Here is a 19,853-nt window from a genome sequence, read left to right as displayed (position 1 = left end):
ACTGATTTCCATTATGTGCCATTAAAAGAATAAAAAAACTATATACAAAAGAGATTTTTTAACGTAGCCTAAATCTAAAAATTATTTTAATTCAAAATGATTGAACCAACACACTATCAATTTAATAAATGGATACAAATACGTGAGTTTCTAAGTAAATGGCCTCCATTAATTTGGCTATGCTCTAGTCTAAAGTGTTTAAGACATTATAGGAGCAAGGACTCAGTGGATTTCTAGGATCATGGTGCTTTTGTGTGGTGAGGTAAGCTGTTTTAATCAACAGCCTTCAATAAAAAGGAGATCTATTTTGCTTTATTGTATTTGACGGGAGTGCCCCATCATCAGATTAGCGCTTAATCTCTCACTGTCTTTGACTCAGTGGATGTGGGGTGTCCACTAATCTCACTTAAATATATACACAAAAAAAAAAATTCATAAAATACACAACATGGAACAATGCGTTCATGTGAACGTGCTTAATTAAAGGAACAGTTTTATCTCTTTATATTTGCTTAAATTAGTAGTTAAACCAAAATGAAAATTCTGCCACTATGTAACTTATTATACTTTGATAATTTTCCTCAAAGACGAAGCTCTGAAATGGACTACAACAGCTACATGTACTACAAAAATGGTCCCAAACACCGTTCACGCTAAACGTAATTGGTTCCCATGTGTCTCGTGACCAAACCTCGTTGACCTCAATGGTGCCATATTTGATTTGGGAGATACAGAAGAGGGGAATATTGTCAATAAATAACGATTCTAAATAAGGGGTTCTCTCTCTCTCTCTCTCTCTCTCTCTCTCTCTCTCTCTCTCTCTCTCTCTCTCTCTCTCTCTCTCATATACAACAATAGAAAGAGATTTCCAAGAAAGAAAATTCTTAGAATATTCACCATGGAAGTAAAAAAAAATCTGGGTTTTGAATGTCATGAGGTAAGTAACAAATTGTGAATTATCTATTAAATACAAAACTCTCATTTTAAATGAATATCCAAGGTAGACCATTGTATGTGTTTACTGTAGCTAAGAGCAACAACCTTGTACAACGTGGATGATTTATAAAGATAATTTATATAGACACCACATCCACCTGACATGTTGAAGGGTTAATACACAGTCATCCATGACACCATTTGAACAGATATAATGCTTTTTGATCTGGGCTGGGGAGCTCTATTTGCTAAATGACTGTTAAATCTTCTCTGGTGATTTTAGGAGTGGGGAGGTGGGGTGGCGGGTGCTTTCAACTAAGGCTTATGCAGAAAAGATGCCCTAAATGTGTGTTCATGTGGGTTAATGCTCGAAGACAGCCATTAAAGTTTTACCATGACAGCAATGTTTTATTGAGCAGCTTTCTCTGGACTGGGAGATGCCAGAAGTTGAGGCATAAATCTTGCGTTAAATGCAGACCTCCATATTTGTTTGTGTGAAAAATATGTTTTTTTGACATGAGCTATCAGAACTCAGTATTTATATACAGCCCACATTATAATGATTGGGCTAATTTATATAGTATTTTATATTTTAGGATATTTTGTATACTAATATATATTATGTTACGTTGAAATGGGTTTGTGTTTTTACAATTAACTAAAAGCGAAATAGTTCAATAAAAAATGACCACCTCCACCCCCTTCACAAATAAATAAATAAACAAATAAAAATAAAAAACAGATTAAAAAAAAACTTTATATACATATGATGCATATTTTTTGTCTTGTCCTATTTATCGTTGAGAACCTAATTCTAAGATAATAGATTATTTTACAATGATCGGTAAATTAGGTTTACCTAACAATCACTGCGCAAAGAAGAATTAAATATGTAGCCTTGGGGTGTGTGATGTTGACAAAAAAAATATATCTCTATATTTTCTGGAATTTTATAATGTTAACGATTGATAATCAGACAATACTTTGCTGAGTGTGTTGCGCTGCAGGACTGCCGTGGACAACTTACAACTGTGTGGTGGTCTATTCACATCAGTGACAGAAATGAATCTTTTCCAACAAGTTTAAAATGATTTTTACCCTTTATGGGCATTTTTTTACCTTTGTAAAACCATTTTTGTGTGTCAAATTCTTACATTAAATCAATAAAGTCAATTACAATAATAAGACATTTGGGGCTGTTACCAAACAAATAAAATCATTATCAACAAAATTCATGCAATGCAGAGGAAACACAGAAGCTGCATCTGAAGAGGTGTTTACACACTGTTTAATACAGGACATGAATGCATTTAACCTGCAGTTACAAATGCATAAATAATGTTTTTATATTTTAATCCTAAAACGTTGAATACTGATATTTGAAATGATTAAAAAATATAAAAAACTCATTGCGACTGAACTGAATCATTTACACAGTTCATTCATTCAGGAAGGAAACACTGGCTGTGTTCGAAATGGCATACTTGCTTACTCCTGGACAGAACTAAAAAAAAAAAAAAACAATGAATTTTCATGATCCCTCAAATTTTGTTTTCAACTATTAATATTTTGCACATTCCAGGAAGGAAACACTGGCTGTGTTCGAAATGGCATACTTGCTTACTGCTTACTGGTGTATACTGACTACAGTTCATTCATTCAGGAAGGAAACACTGGCTGTGTTCGAAATGGCATACTTGCTTACTGCTTACTGGTGTATACTGACTACTATTTTTTAAAGAATAGTGTGTAAAACAGTATACAATAAGCAACACATTTTTAGAGTAGTATGCTAAAGTGTTGTCACATGACAAAACATTAATTCAGCACAGCTGCTGAGGTTGTTACCTCACAAATAAATGTGCTAATCATTCTTTTTTACAAAGGCTTGTTAATTAAGGATTCATAATAAACAATGCTATATTGCCCAACTGAACTCATTTCATAATTAATGAACTTTACATACTGGACAGAACTAATAATAATTGTGTAAATAGTAGTGTTAGATATTTATATTTCAGTACTGTAGTACATTATAAAACAGTATGCAATAACAGTGAGTTTAAATGATCATACTTAAAAATATTATTAAATGAATGCCACTTTATTGAGACAACAACCTCCCTACACATATACCGCTAACCACCTAATAACACTGTACCATTAATGAGACGTTTTATTTAAACATTTTCAAATATATACTTTATTTTTATTAAAAAATAAATGCCTTTCTAATCTGATCTGATCTGTGATGGGAAAAGGAGAAGAACAAGCTTAGTAAACGGCGGCCTTGAACTCGGGTCGATCGTGTCAAAATCAATCACAGATCTTTTACTCTGCGCCACTGATACTACAGACAAGTGGGCATCTTTTGCATTGCTGTTTATCGCAGTCAGGGATTGATGGGTGGAGTTCATGTAAATAGTCTCTGCCAACAAATTGGTCTATTTGTCCTTTCATTCCGTTTCTTTTTAGAGCTGCTTTACAGCGGAATTGAATTGTTTTTAGATACACAGTGATAGTTTGTAGTTTACAGTAACATGTATTTATATGTATAAAAGTGTTACATTTATAATTACTATTCCCAGCCTCCAGTTCACTCACGCGTTTGAAGATGAAACATTACATGGAGCGCGTTGCATTCTGGGAAACAGTATCCCGTGCAGTCTCTTCAGATGCATAGGCTACATCAAATTTCAGCAAATGTAACAGTTAATCCGGGCATTCCATGCATACAGAACATTCACTTACTATTCACAGTATACTCACAGCATACTGTAATATAGTAGGAGGTGTGGTAGTATGCCATTCTGAACACAGCTTCTGTACTGATTTCAGTGTACTTGAGTTATATTCAGCAGGTTCTGGTAAATATAGTAGGTCATCCGGGTATTTCATGCATACAGAAAATTTGCACAATATGCACAACATACATACTTGGATACTGCAGAAATATGGCATTTCGAACACAACAACTGTCATGCTTTTCGGAGACCCAAAACAGTGCTGTTGCTTTGTTTGGAACCATTTTTGTTGGAGCAAAAAAAATAAAAATAGGCAATATGGTGTCTAAACTGTAAGTCTCCTAATATTAACTTATTGTTTATTAAACTGTTGTATAAAATCAATATCACATTTGTGATTTTTTGCGAAAAAATGGCACTCGTGTGATATTGATCACCCATATGATATGATATAAATATATACATTTTCTACCCCCATATCTTGAATTTTGGGAGCATTCTAAACGCATTTCATTAGCTATATTGAATAATGCAGTGAAGGAACACCCTTTAAATGAGCATTCAGTCTAGCTAGTGTTTAAGCGCTCAGCTCCTCTTATAATAAATGAAGCTGTCCATACAAGGTATGATTAATGAATCTCTAACTTACATCGTACGTACATCGGCACTTTGTTACTTATGGTGAGGGGAGTCGCGAGTTTCAGTCAGAACAAAACTCTGGATTTCTGCGATGACTAATCTGAACGCCTCTGATTGGCTACTGCATTTCTAAGCTCAACAGAATCGTGTGTGATTGGTTATAATGAGCAACGCTGTAGAAACGCGTAAAAATAAAATAGGATGTAACATAAGCAGGTCTAAATTTAATACAGCAATCAAAACTTCATTTTAAGTATTAAAGTTTTGTTGAAAAAACAGGGGACTCCCCAAGTATATATTTTGGGTGTTATGGGGGTTCCTTAATGCTTATGGGAGGTCAAAGACCCCCCCCCCCCATTCGAACACTGCATTTATGTCATCATCAGTGTCTTTCTGAACATGTATGACTTTCTTAGACATTACAATGGGCTTGCAGCAACACAAGGGTGAGTAAATAATGACAGAATTTTCATATTTGAACGAACTACCACTTTAAAATGTGTCTGCTATTATAGCAAAAGTAAATATGATTTCTAATGAGCCATAAAGATGTTGATGGGCCTTCTCTGATGGTGCAGAAGGAACTCTATCTCACTGTGCATCATTCAATCTCTATGGCAGAGTTCCAGTTTCATAAAAGTGTTCCAGCATATGCAACCTCATGGGATCAAGCAAAAGGATGCTACCAGAGGAGAAAGCGAACCGATTACAGGATGGACCTATACCGCTCTCTACCAGGGACCTGCCTGACCCACCCTCCCCCATCCAGAGGCAAATGGAAAGAAGGTCTGGTTATTTCTGTGATGGCTGTCCATGAATTGTTAATGCCTTTGAATTGGCTGACTGCGCTTTGCTGAGCCTGAGCTGGTTAATTAGACCTAAGGGATGGAGCAAGAGAGAACAAAACTGACAAAGAGAAGTGGCATTATCTATAGTATGCACAGTAGATCTCACCAGGTTGGATGGGGAAAGAAATCTATGTGTCTGATGTTATGACTCTCACGCAGTGTCAGAATGTAATTGTGTACCTTTTCTTCTGAGAGTGTTGTTCAAATAAATACAGCCTTGTTTAGAGCATAAGAAACATTAAAAATTCTACAGTCCCCAAACATTTGAATGCTAGTGTGTATACACTATTTTATATATTAATTTTGCTCCCATATTTAGAATTATGGGGGCCCCATCTTGTGAATTTTGGATCCTACTGTAATCTGATGGTTTGTGTATTTCTGTGTTTTGTAGGTTTTTGCACTGTGGGTGGCATCTTCTTAAGCATGCATTTAAAACGTTCCCACTAAATATTTTATTTCAGCTGTGCATTCACTCTGCACTGTATTTCCTCTTAGATTTATTAATAATCAACAACCATTTGTATGCTCCACTTCACTACGTTTTAAACCCAACTGGAAATTAATTCGAATGCTTTAAAAGAATATCTTGCAAGAGAACAACACAGAATCAAAGAATGCAGTCTTATTATCTTGCCATAAACATCAGTGCACTGGCAAATCTCCCACTGTTGGGAGCACACAGGAGAGCGCTATAAAAGGGAGACTGTGGTCTTAAAGCATGTACCCTGTATTTCTTCTTTTGGAATATTTCTAGAATCTCTCTAGTCGTCTCTCGGTCAGCATGTTGCCATGGAATTCCCTGAGTGCCGCTCCCTCTCCTTAAGTCACACAGTCAGTTAGAGTGAGTCAGTATTTTTCCACAGTAAGACATACAGCATATACAGCTGCCGTCAGTCTTAGCGGCCACACGGATGATGTGCACGGTTTGGAATCTCCCGTGGACTGTGTAACATACTTAAAATGTTGACCGTGGCAAAAAATAGTCAAGAAGATGTTTTAGGTCCCTGTGAGTTTAGCGATTAATATTTATGCTAACATTTGATGATTTTACCTCTATCACAGCTGCTGATGATGTGAAATGTTGTGGATGACTTCGTCCCAGACCTATTCCCCATAAGGCACTGCTGCTTCTACACCACATGGTCTGCTAACAAAGCACCAGAGATTAAAGGGCTGTCAGCTGGGGGCTTTAATCTCCTAAAGAGGGACCGCTGGGGCACACAGGCACGTCACAGCACATACTTCCTGTCACTGCCTGTTGTCTGAAGGAGGGATGGCAGTGACAGCATTCATGCACGACTTAGAAGGATGATGCTTTTTGCTTATTAACAAAAGACTCACACTGTACGTGTTTTCATATCGGTAGCCTGAGAGATAGTAGGAGTGGCCACGTCACACAGAGTGGAATAAGAGGCGTTCAGTCCCTCTTGAGCAGTTCAGCCTGATCGTTGTGCAAACACAGCAGGCCCACTGGGGTTAACTCGGCCATGTAATGACACCACAATGGAATAATGGGCAGCCGTGCTCGAGTTTGTTTTTGCTTGCCTTGTAAAATGGCTGATTCTGAGCTGCGAGGACACAAACCTCTCTCTCAGGTTCAGCGTACGATCAGACTGCCGTTCATTAGCAGCATTAGAACTATACATTTTCCTCTTAGAGCACGTTTGCACATGTGCCAAAAGTGGGCCAAAGATCACAATCCCAATACACATCTCCACTCATTCAATTTACACTCAGCCGATTCCAATTAGCCCAGGGCGCGGAAACAGAAGAGTTTAGAGGGGAGAGGGAAAAAATGGGTGTCTCCAGTATCTTTGCACTGTCCTCATTTGAGGAAATGAAGCATGGCCTCGGCTTGACCCGTCTCCCTGGGCGCTCAGGCAAATGGAGTGAAGTGTGCAGGTGTTTGACAGCGCTAAAATATATGTGTAGGTTGACTATATAAGAGTGCACTGACAGAAGTGGATCAGTTGCCTTTGGCAGGGTACAAGAGCCAGGCTGCAGTGACAGAAATGGCTCATAAATGGCCACACACTGCATGCATACACTCTACTTTACATATATTAAGTCTCAGGAAGCCTACTTGCTCATTGCTGTTGTCCATCTCTCAACCCCGGTACCAGAATGAACACTTCAAGTCCTACTCTTAAATGAACTACTCATGGAGCCTGAAGTAGAGATATAGGCCCTGGAAATCAGGTTAATGAGAGATCAGTTGGTGTTACCTATACTGCATACAAGCAGACCAGTGACATTAAAAACTGTATTTCTTTCTTACATTTATCTGTTTGTTTTTTTAGATTTTTTTGTCCTCTCCAATAATTAAAAAAACTGTTTATTCATAAAATGATTTGATTAAACCTCTCATCAATGATGAAAATGTTTTAAATTTTTAATGAAAAATTATTTTATATATATATTTTTAGGGACAATGTAAAAAAAGTGACACAGCTGCCCTGATATTATAATGAAGAAAAAAACTTAATAATAAGAATAGCTATATAGCTTATAATTAATTATAAAGTCTTGCATAGTCATTTATTATTATTTCTTTAAAAAAACTGCTGCTTATTAAAATGTGAACAAAATTGTGCAACTCCACAATATTTATTTGTATGAAAATGTATGTATATATATGTGTGTGTGTGTGTGTATAGACACACATAGTATATATATATATATATATATATATATATATATATATATATATATATATGTATATATATATATATATATATACAATTATATATAAAATGTTTTTGAGAATAATGATTAATATGTAAACATCAACTAATGACCTAGAAAAAAGGAAGTTTGAGTTGTTTCTTTAAAATGTTGTTTCTTTTGCATTGATAATGGACTTGACATACATATTTGCCTAGTTCAGTAATATTTAGTTCATCATGTTCTTAAGACATGGTCATGCATGAGCTAAAAGGTTAGATTAGCACTGCCTTGTGGTTAAAAATAAAATTATATTCATAAATTTGACACTAAGTCTGTTTAAATGATCACATACCCTGGTGACCACTATCCTTATTTGAACCGGACCTATGTGATGTTAAAATACTGTCTGGATCCCACTTTTACACTCTGAGATTGTTCTCTTCTCACAACACATCTATTTTAGATTCTCAAAGGAGAACAGCAAGAGTGTTTAGAGCAGCAAGTGGTTTTACAAGCCAAGACCCATCATTTATTCTCTCCTGTGACGTGTCCATTCATGGTCCATATATGCCCTTCTTAGCATAAATCCCCATTTCAGATCCAGATATAAGGTTCAAATTCATGCATTTGCCGTATTTAGATTAAAGAGGCATTAAGCTTTGCCATGATGCAGATTCACGGTCATTGTGTCAGAGTAGCACTTTACCTCAGATGTGTATATTTAAGCAGAGTATTGGTCAGTGTGATCCCATATGTATTTAGAAATGGAGATTTGTGGCAGGGCTGAGAGAGTGGATTATTTTGGGCAGATTAGAGTGTCATCTGCTATGGGTTCAACCGGCGTAGAGAGCAATCATGTGAATGTGTGGCTAGGCAATGGGCATCAGGATTACCAATCTTAATCTTAGAGAGTGAGCCATTATCCACTGCATTAGTCTCATGGTCCCCAGAACCACTCATGGCATCTGTGTTTGGTAAAAGGGTGACTGCTGTACGGTCCGATACGCACAGGTCTATTAAGTGCATAAAGATGCACTGGCTTCGATTATAATGCCTGGTAAAGTTTCACTTGCAATACACTGATAGGTCTGGACAGAGTGAAGTCAAAGTATATGAAAAGAAGAGCTACATTCTTTCCCTTAGTGGGAAAAAAAATGCAGATTCCCTTAGTTGGGAGAAAAAGACCCTCATGTGTTTCATTATTTAGCTGAGAATGAGCTTGTAATGCAGTGATTTGGGAATGCAGATCAGAAGATGACAGACTGTGCTCATTGTGCTAGTGGTCTTGTTGTACCAAAGCTGTGTTATGGCTTACTTTTACAAAAGAGGTACCAGATCTGTTAAAAGACAGGCGTCTCTCTCAGTAGGACGGGGGGGAAAAACGATTGTTTAGGATGAATTGCTTGTATTCCTCATTTTTAAGTTGCCTTTGATAAAAGCATCTATAAAATGTATAAATTTTAATGTAATATTTGTTAAGAAAAGCCATCAAAAAAAGATCTTTTGACAACATTAGATTACATGTGAAGAAGTCAGTCTATTGTTCTTATTTAAATATCATAGAAGATAATCCTATGACCTGCCTACAGTCAACAGCAGTCGTTCAATCAAGTCTGTCAAGCTGTTCACACGAGAAACATTCTTGTTTATTGTCTGATATTTTTTAATTGTTGGTCTGTGTAAACATGCAGCTGTTGTGCAGTCCTGCTGTTTTTCAGCATTTCAAGCCATGAGTGTTGTGTTTCTAAGACAAACTATTCAGTTGTCTAAAGCTATTTTGCTTCCCTTATTCTTTAGCTTGCAAAAGCATAAAGGTGACCATTCAAGCTTTTTTGGCTCTTACAGTAAGAAACCCTGTATATGGCTGCTTGCAGAAAAATAGATATTGTGGCCACAAATGAAGAAATTGCTCCCACAACTTATTAATTTGTGGCCATGTTTTATTAATTTGTTCCCTCATTTTGGTTAAACTGTGGCCATGATGTAGTAATTTGTTACTGGTTTCAATCATGGCATGATTTAACTCAAATGAGGGAACAAATTAGTACAAAGTGGTGATTTTTTTTCTTTTTACATTAATTAATGAGAACAAACTCTTAATTCATGGCGACAATAATGTGTTTTTATTTTCCCTGCATATCATGTGCAGGGATCCATAATGGGGTGAAGGGACATGATTAATTATTGTTTTGTTTTCTTTATCATAATTTACTATTGTATTAGTACACTCTAAAACTAAATTAATGTGTTATATTGTTACTGTAATCAGTAATTGTTATTATGTAAACAAAAACTTGCCAAACCCATGACACACACCCAATTGAAACACACAAATGACATTAAACCTGTCTAAAAATCCTCTACTTTATTCAATAAGATGTTTTGTAAAACATTCAATAAAAAATGTAATCGCTTATTGCTTTTTATTAAACTAGTACTTGATCTTATGCATATTTTCTTAAAGCATTCTCATATGTAACACACCTCTAGATAATTAGACAGGTTTCTACTGTTTGAATATATAAAAACATGAACAAATCAAAAGTCATAAATCAACCCCACGTCTTTGCCATAAGTGCAGATTAATCTAAGAAAAAAAGAAGCCTTGGCCAGTGCACAACCTCTCCGTTTGCATATCCATTCAATGCTTAAGGGTGCTGATGGTTTACAAGTCCCTCACAACACACATACATTCTTTTTAAGGAAATTGTGTACAAGGCAGTATTCGATGGTGACCTGGCAAGATGCGATTTTTTTTTTATCCTTTAGCTTTCAAGGAAGGAAGGCTGCAGTTGAACAACAGCTGGTCCATTGTAGCTTCTAAAGCAGTCGGCGCCGACAGCTTCGGTAGTGAATCAAACCATAAATAAATAAATTAATGCTCATAAATAAGTTAATAAATTAGAACGATCTGTACATGTTTAAAAATGTCTGTAAGTGAGAGTGTTGAGTGTGGTGTAAATAGTGCACAGGCCTGCAGGAGAACTCAACATGCTGCGTAACAGAGGGAAACTCACAGATTTGCTGCTTTCGCCTTTTTGAGCCATTCTTTTGCCATTTCTTTTCGCCTCTGTCATGCGGTATGTTGTCTAACAGGCCTTTTCTGGCATTTCCATGTCGACACTACATGCTTGAACTCAAGATCAAGCATGCAAGCAGCGGCGACAACACTGAAGTCGAATAGGCAAGAGAAATTCCACTAACTGCATATAAAGATATATTGATGGTTATAAATATCATAGTAATGCATGTCAAATTCTGCAAGTGACTATATAGAGCTAATGTGTGTGCGAGTGTGTTTTTTTAGTTGTGCAGTGGATGCTAAACTGCTGTACATTCATGGTGAGGGAATGAAACAGAAAGAGCAAGCGCTGTGTAATCCTGTCAGGCTGGTGGAGGCTCAGACGAAGGGCTGGGGCGACCGCTGCTGCTGTTGCTGCTGCTGCTACTCTTTTATAGAAGCACACACTTGCCCTTCTCCACCCATGGATTGTTCTTCATCAGCTCAGGATTCAGGAAAGGGTCCTCAGGCACACACTCGTCGATCCACTTCACCAGGCTGAGAAGAGGAAGAAAGACACAATGCTAACTGCGTAATCTATTTAAAGTAACAAACCTCACATCTGGTGCAAAAATGAGTACTATTTAGGAGTAAATAGAGCAGAGATTTGCTCTGGATGCGTGTGACTTTGAACATGGATGCCGAGTGTTAAGGAATCAGGGCCATGCAAGATCGCACCCATGTTGAACAAATGATAAATGAGGGTGATAATCACGGAACTCTTTGCTGAAGCACCATCCATCACGGGCGATTAATAGAAATGGTGTGTCAAAGATGAGAGTGATATTCTTAGACTCCATCCAAACCCAGATGCAATTAAGTCATCATGACCCAACATTATGTCTCCACAAGTGCTTATTCAGCTAAACTGCACAATAACACTGAAGGAAGCACTATGCTGGTGTAAACTGGGCTGTTCACTACTGGCCGGTAAAAGGTCATTTCTAACAGAGAAATTACCATTGTGAATATTTCAGGAAGAGAGCCCTGGGACGCAGGGAAATGAGATGTCACTGTAATGTGACAGTGGCAGGTGTGACTAAGAGGCCACGCATGTTCTCAAATTGGAGAGTAAAGCACCAGAGATCTGAGAGCATTAGCTTTGTCCTGAACAATCACCAAGAGGACCTGGCCTCTGGGCAGCCTAATTTGTGACATCAGGTGAACCTGAAAATTCAGAAATAACTGCAGCGAGTTCACGGTGGCATAAGGGTTTTTCAATCAGAAAACAGTTCCACTGACAAAACTGATTACTCTCCACAACAGGAACTATGAGGTATGGTGAGTGGATAAGTTAGGCCAAAAGCACATCTCTTTTTCATATTAGATGACTATTTACCAAATTAATAAACAGAGAGACAAGAAATACTAATTGAAGCTATTTTATTATTATTATATTAATTATTTACTTGTATTACTTATATTTACCTCTAGTACTTAAATTAGCTTAATGCTTCCATTACAACATATGTATTGTTGAGGTTTTATGTTCACCATATACACTACCATTCAAATTTGACAGTAAAGACATTTCACATTACAAAAAGATCTCCAATAAATGCTGTTCTTTTGAACTGTTCTTTTTCAAATCCATTACAGTTTCCAAAAAATATATTAAGCAACTGTTTGCAAAATTGATAATATTAATAAGAAGAAATATTTCTTACGAAGAAATTCAGCATAAATAAAACGATTTCTGAAGGATCATGTGACACTGAAGACTGAAATAATGACGGCTGAATATTCAGATTTGCCATCATAAGAATAAATTACACTTTAAAATATATAAAATAGAAAATTTAAATACTGTTTTAAATTCTAATTCTGTTTCACAATATTTTTTACATTTTTAACAAATAAATGCAGCTTTGGTGCAATAAGAGATTTTTTTTAGAAATATTACAAAATCGTATTGACCCCCAAACCTTAGTTTGCACTGTAGTTTATACTGAAATATTACTGAAATATTGCCCTTTTAAAGTGCAATTTTTTACCCACAACAAAGAGTCAAAAAATTGCTCCTATTAATTATAGTCTTCATTTGCATTAGTATGCAAAGAGAGAGGTCACAGACCAATATGAGAAATGAACATAGAACTAATATATTGTCAAAACAACCACTGTATAGTTTAGAAGTCATCATAACAAAACATTGACTGGTCAATGCCATTTTGACCAATTACAATCAAGTATTTGTGTAATAAAAGGACAGAATACATGGGTGATGTTCTAATGACTTGCTGTTAGGTTTCTCTGTACTAGATAATGTGACGAAAAGCAACAAAAATAGAAGGAGGGTAGAAGAAGTCATTATCTTCTCTGTTGTGATGTGGGGCGACAGCGTAAAATATATGGGTTGGAACAGAGACTATCACAGTGTGAAGAACAAAAGAGAGCACACTCACTCTGTCACTGTCTTTGAGGATTTCTCCCGTTTGAAGGCCAGCTGGTACTTGAGGCTTTCTACCTCCTTCTTCATCTGTGGCAAGTCCATCTCATCCATGACTGCGGCTTGATGTGGAAGTGATCAAACTAAACCTAAACAAGACAGAGGATTGGTTTTGCACATTGTGTCCTAAAACAGATGCTCGTACTTAAATTGCTTTAGTGGATCTTTTACATGACTCAGTGATTCTTTCAATAGCCACCCTAAGGAGTTTTTAGACAGGCGAATTGTGCCGACTCAAAATGGAAATGTAACATACAAATGTAGCCTATTTTGATTTATCTTGAACAGCTGATTTTGCATCAATCGATGAGGATTGCAATTAATAATCTTGCTAAATCAGCACCTCACGCTATTTGTATGTACTAAGGATTTATGAATGTGATTTGTATGCCCATGCTGAACTCTTTGCATATGTTCCATGATAGGAAAATAAACAAAGAAACCATTTTTTGTCATGTTTATTCAGTTGCTTTGACTACCACAATCATTTATTTTAAGCTTTTCCAGCAATTATTGGTATATTTGACTCATTTTTTATTTAGCATTTAATTCACTAATTTAATTTTCTTTTTAAAAATTTGACTGCTCTTGTATTTTTATTTCACAAAAGTGAAAATGTGTGGTTATTAACTTAAAGGGCTGTTTCCATCTAATCTATCTCTTAAAAAATATGTTTTATTTTATGTAGTCTAATGTTATAAGGCTAATTCATGCCTAATGCCTAATTTGAGTTAAATAGATGTCACCACAGTTTAGATTACCTGACCAAATATTTCAACATTTAATATACTGTAACCGCACATCTTCTGTTTTCTCCCCTCCCCGTTTTGTTCTGGGATGTACTGCATGAATGTATTTGGGTTTCAAATAAATAAAGATTTCAGTAATTAGATGCTAGTCTAATGCTTCCTCCTCTCTGAGCAGGAGTTAAGGGGGATCAGAGTTTGAGTCTGGAGAGTTTGAGTGTTGAGAGGAGTCCAGCATTAGGGCATGTGAGAGCCAGAGAGCAGAGACAGTTCAGCATGAAGGTGTTCTGCTGCCTCTCTACATCCATCCCATAAAGGCTTTTAAGCGCTTCCCAGCAACACCAGCCAGACACTGGAGCCTCGCTCTAAAAGCTCCGATTTCACTATCTGAGACTAAACACACTCAGAGCATCTGGGAGATCGGGCTGGTTTTCAAATCAAACGTGATGCTCAGAAATGGTTGGGGGCGAAAAAGATGTTTCGCAAACTGTAAAACTTCTCACTTCTTTCAAACCATCCACAAATACATCATTCATTTGGAGATATTCAAGAAATACTTTTTAAATGTGACACTGTGCACCAATACAATGGTAGCAGAAATCAGTTATTGCCAGAAGGTAAATACACTGATTTCAGTGCTTCACTGATGCCCTATACAAAAATATAATCAATAATGTCCCAGAATATACTGCAGTTTGCCGCCAGCCATAAACCCCATTAGTCATGAACCAAATATTATTGATGCATCAAATCTTAGATGAAATTAATGAATGATACTATTCATCAGGTTTATGCTTTTGGTTTATTCATAATATTATGTGTACTCATCAGTACAGTGTCACATTTTAGATGGAGGACCAGGACGAACTTCCCAAGCCAAGTTCTTCATGTAGGTCGTTCAGTGATGTAGGTCATCAACACATTGCATCTAAATAGCCAGGATTAAATTTCAGTTTGATTTTTTACAAATTATTCAAAATGTAACAATTACTAAACTATAAAGCACATATATAGGTGTATATGTTGTGTCCTAACTGGTGCATTGGTGTGGAAAGAACCAAAGTAGAAGAAAAATCATATCTGTCAATAAATTTGATAACACAATTTCTGTAGCTACATGATCATCTGATGAAGACCAGCATGACTTGCTGTATCTCAGTTACCTCCAATGGGTATATTCAGGTTTCCCAGAGCAGATAAAACTATTAGGAAGCTACTGCAGGCTGAGGCTGGATTGCAGGCTTCTTAAATTCCTCCTTCCTGTAAATATAGGCTACGTTTAAATAACCCAATGATTTTATTAATCAAAAAAGAGGGACGGATAAAAGCAGGACGCTGAAAATCGAAGTTTTATGTAACACCGGCAAAATCACTGGCAGCCACCGCGGCGATGGATGGAGGGAGTGGAAAAAACAATATGAAAATTTTAAAAAATAATAAGAATGCATGGATATCAATAACTAACATTTCACGCTAACATATTAAGTTATGTCAACTGTCATCAAGAGTCAATCACGGAAAAGATGAGATCGATATGAATTCACATTTGTGTCGCTTACCTCGGTGATGAATCTTTGGGTAAAACCCGAAGCCCGTCTTTGGTGCAGAATGTTCTTATCTATGGGAAATGTCCTCAGCGTAATCAAAAACACATATGCTTGTGTCTAATTGACGAAAAGCGACGGACGATTGTGTATCCGATGTAGACAGCCAAAGGACTAGACGGGGAGACTGAAGATAGGCTCCGGCGGCAGCGGCAGAGACGGCTGGAGCGATGCTGGAGAAGTTGAGCTGATGGCAGTGGTTACAGCCTAGTAAAGTGAGGGGACGCTGTTCAGCCGCTGCTGGGCCAATGTAGAGGAGGTGCTGGGGTAAATCTGTCTGGGAGGGGGGATCGGAGGGCGGCTATATGCTGTTTAAGTCTAAATGTCTCTTCTAATGTTGGAGACAAAAGGACGCCCGATATCCTCTTGCCTATTCGCTAGAATGGTCAGTGTCGGTGCTTAGATTTTTCATACGCATTTGCTTTCTACTGGTACGTTTAGTCCACTATCTATGCCCTAATATGGACAAATTGAGCTCCAATTTGAGATTAAGCGTTTTTGTTTAAGAAAACATAAGAATATTTAGCTGTGCGATTTATTTATGTCATGGTGCTTAATTAAATCGCACGAATCTCTCGTTTAAAAACAATTCAGTAAACAAGAAAATTGGCCGGTGGGTTGTTTATTTTCTCTCCGCCAGATAAAATAGTTCCTGCCAAAATATCAAGTTTTGCTTGTTGCTGGAACGGTGTGTATCTATTTTGACGCGGATTCACCGAACTTTTTCTGCTCAAAGCGTTGTGTAATCCGCTCCGGGTTTTTAATGTCCCACTCATCGCTTATTAGCGCGAAACAGCGCTCGCTCCAAATCGTACTGAACTTACTAAATTATGAACAATGTTGGAACGCCACTTATTAAACACATTTAAATTTACACTATACACTTATATAAAAATATAAAAAATGTATAAATTAGTGTGTGCAATCAATCTAACAAACCCTACCTTTATCCAACTAGGCTACACATTAATAAATGTGTAATAGGATGGTTTAGTGATATTTGTTGGCCAACACGGAAGTTAGCATCACCCTGATCCCTTGACAAAAAAAACCCCACCTTATTCCTTAAACACGGAAGTAGACTAAGCCTATGGGCGAGACTTCCGTTTCATTAGCCGCTATCAGGAAATAGCGAGAAGAATAACAATGTGCAGTAAACGGTAAAATTTTTTGCACTACACGTATGTTCATAATTAAGAAAATAAATTAAAATAACAAGGTAATACACACCAATTTGCAATATCAAGCAACAAAACGAGCTAAAAATAGCTGGATTGATGCTCAACCGGAAGCCAGTCCCATGAAATTTACAAATGGCCGCGCCAACTTTTATGGCAAAAATAAGACTGATTTGATTTTTTCATTGGCTTTTGGATTTTGGACAAGTGAACAAAACTTTTATGAATTTTGAAGCTGAAATACAGTCGGCAGAAGTGAAAAAAGTAAAATGCAGGCTTTAAAACTACACCACGGTCACATGACCTTATCGTCATCATTGCTTATAAACGCAACGAGGCAGAGTTTTCATGTTTGGTCTGATGATGTTTAATGTCCCCAACAACCGCATTTTGCCACAGTGACTGCTTTTTTCAAGACAAAAAAAAAAAAAAAAAAAAAAACATATAGGTGTATTGGTGATATATACAATATGTAGTAGAAAAATGGAAAAATGTATAAAACTTGAAATTGACCTGATCTTGTGTAAACCAGAGATCTTATTTCAGGCATTTAACCAAAAAACCATTCACTTAAGTACAATGAAACCGGAAGTTTTGGCCTACAAAAATATGTCATCCCTGCAGCGCTATATTCATATTGGATGAATTGTATTGGACGAAGCATATTCGAGCTATGGACGAATTTTGCTGGAAATTGTATATATAGGCCTACGTCATTTGCCCATGCGTCTCACGTCCTATTCGTACAACAGAGAGAAAGTATGCCTCTGGTTGTGAACAGTGTGAAGCTGAAGGTTTATAACAAGTTCAACAAATGAGAAAAAATGGCCACTGAACATTATAAAATGGCAAGCCTAGGGAATCACCAATTTAAAAAACAAAACAAGAAAATGGTATATATTTGACCATCCTCTCTGATAAGATGTCCTGTATTTATTTATAACTGGTGCCTCTCACCGCATTTATCTATGAACAACAGAGCCACAGCTAAAACAATGTTCTTCTGTAAAACACTTGCAGTTTTATATTATATTTATATAACTGCTAGAGGGCCAAAAGTTACACTGTAAACGATTGAGACTACGTGCTGTTTAATACTGTTCATTTATGCGAAACAGAAACATAACATATTTGAGCTATAGTTTGTTTGAATTATGTTGCAGATGCTTTTGCACACAATTTGACATAAACCTGAAATCACTGACAGTAGTATTCCATCAAAGGGGGAAGGGCTGTAAACTGCTCACAGGGAGATTTAAAAGTTTGCCTGTTGGCTGATACAAGGGCATCTGTCATCTGCTCATCTCAGAGCAGCACTCTTGTCAGTCTTCTGTGATATCACACCCAAGAGCAACATCAGGAGGTGTAAGATGAGGAGAGGTGCCTGCGGGACAGCAGGGGCAGCAGATCAGATGAGCCCCCTTTTGTTAGACCACTGTCACCATGCAATGCATTTTTTGCTAATGCTAAAAGAAACAGGAGATGTCTTGGTGAAAGACAGGCAAAAACATGGGCAACAATGGCTGATTCATAAAAATGTGGCGAGAAAAAAAATCCTTTCACCACAGAATCCATCTAAAATGAAAACTGCTTATATCATTAACTAAACAAAATCTGGTCAATAATGTGAAGATGGAGAAAAAAGTGAAACCAAAGTGAACCACGGCTAAAATACTGTAGACAAAATGTGACATTAATATAATTTAAAGTAGTAATACCTATGCTAAATATAGGCTTGATAAGATTAATGGTGTACCAGATTGTACATACGCACAATTCTAGAGGGATTAAACCATATTCTGAGAGTTGATTGCAAACCTCCAGTATAATCGGTATCAGATCACAGTACTAGAACACCTAACTTATAATCAAATGTCATGACCAAACTATAAGAAGTGATTCTCAAGTATTTTTTTATCCAAACTGACTGCTTTTTAAATATATTTAATACATTTTATGAGGATTAGTTAACATTGCTGCATTTAGACAATGCATTAACCAGTTTGAATTAGCTTTTTCTGATATTTGTGTTTCACAAACAGAAACAGACTAATAGCCACTGACCAGTTCTCCCTTCAGCTATTTCCTAACTTTAGCACATCCTATTTTTATTTCATCCATCTTTTATTACATGGGCATATGGGAAGAATAAGGCACTGCTCTGAATACACTTAATGGATCCTGAATGAAGTACTTCCTGCAATGGTTTGCCGATGGGGTCAAGCTTTTGATGGGTCCGCTGGCTATTCTTCTGCTTAACAGTACAAAGAGTAACTTAAGTGGCAGGTAGGACAACAGTTCATAGAGGCAGTGATGCTTCATTAAAGAGAATTTACACAGATACCCTTTAATAGCCTGGGACCACATTCTGAAGATAAAGACATGTTCCATGTGTCCTAAATTGATGGGTGTCCAAGAGAAACTGCCATTAGTGCTTTAACACAAAGAGCAAATGCAAGGAGCCGTAAGCTACTCTAATGGAGATTGCAGCTGAAAGGAATCAAGGCCGTAGCAGTCCAATACATGTTATATTCACAACATTTCTGCATTTATTCTGGCCTTAAGTGGTTTACCTGTGGCTCTGAGAGCAGCATAATGGAGCATCTCCAGCCAGGTAAATGCAGGTCAAATCATAAATCTCTGCTCAAATGTGCATGACAATAACAATGCCAAAATATCATTATCATTTTATACATTTCAGTGGATACAATTATAGGTAACATTGCTATACTATTCCCAAAATACTACACTACAACATGTGACAGAAACCTTTAGAGAGTTTACTGCACATGAAGAATTATTTGCAAAATATTTCACTGAAAAATCTGTAAATGATAAATACTACATGGCAGAATTTAAAGGAATAATTTGCTGAAAATTCAAGATGTAGATGAGTTTGTTTCTTCATTACATCATTTGCTCACCAATGGATCCTCTGCAGTGAATGGGTGCCATTAGAATGAGAGTCCAAAGCTGAT

At 36.8% G+C, this 19,853-nt stretch overlaps 1 protein-coding gene across 1 annotated transcript; it reads right to left on the bottom strand.

Moving 5' to 3' along the window:
• Positions 1 to 10,187: 10,187 nt before the first annotated feature.
• On the bottom strand, positions 10,188 to 16,075 carry LOC109064539 (guanine nucleotide-binding protein G(I)/G(S)/G(O) subunit gamma-13-like). Its single transcript, XM_042719946.1, has 3 exons — positions 15,653 to 16,075; positions 13,304 to 13,436; positions 10,188 to 11,396 (listed from the first exon to the last, which is right to left on the bottom strand). Exons 2-3 carry the CDS (start codon positions 13,399 to 13,401, stop codon positions 11,291 to 11,293), a joined length of 204 nt encoding a protein of 67 aa, XP_042575880.1. The 5' UTR covers positions 13,402 to 13,436; positions 15,653 to 16,075; the 3' UTR covers positions 10,188 to 11,290.
• Positions 16,076 to 19,853: the final 3,778 nt, after the last annotated feature.

Source organism: Cyprinus carpio, chromosome B3, assembly GCF_018340385.1.
Source record: "Cyprinus carpio isolate SPL01 chromosome B3, ASM1834038v1, whole genome shotgun sequence".
Classification (NCBI taxonomy): Eukaryota; Metazoa; Chordata; class Actinopteri; order Cypriniformes; family Cyprinidae; genus Cyprinus; species Cyprinus carpio.
The sequence above is the reverse complement of the archived record's forward strand: the minus strand, read 5'-3'. Positions and strand labels throughout refer to the sequence as shown.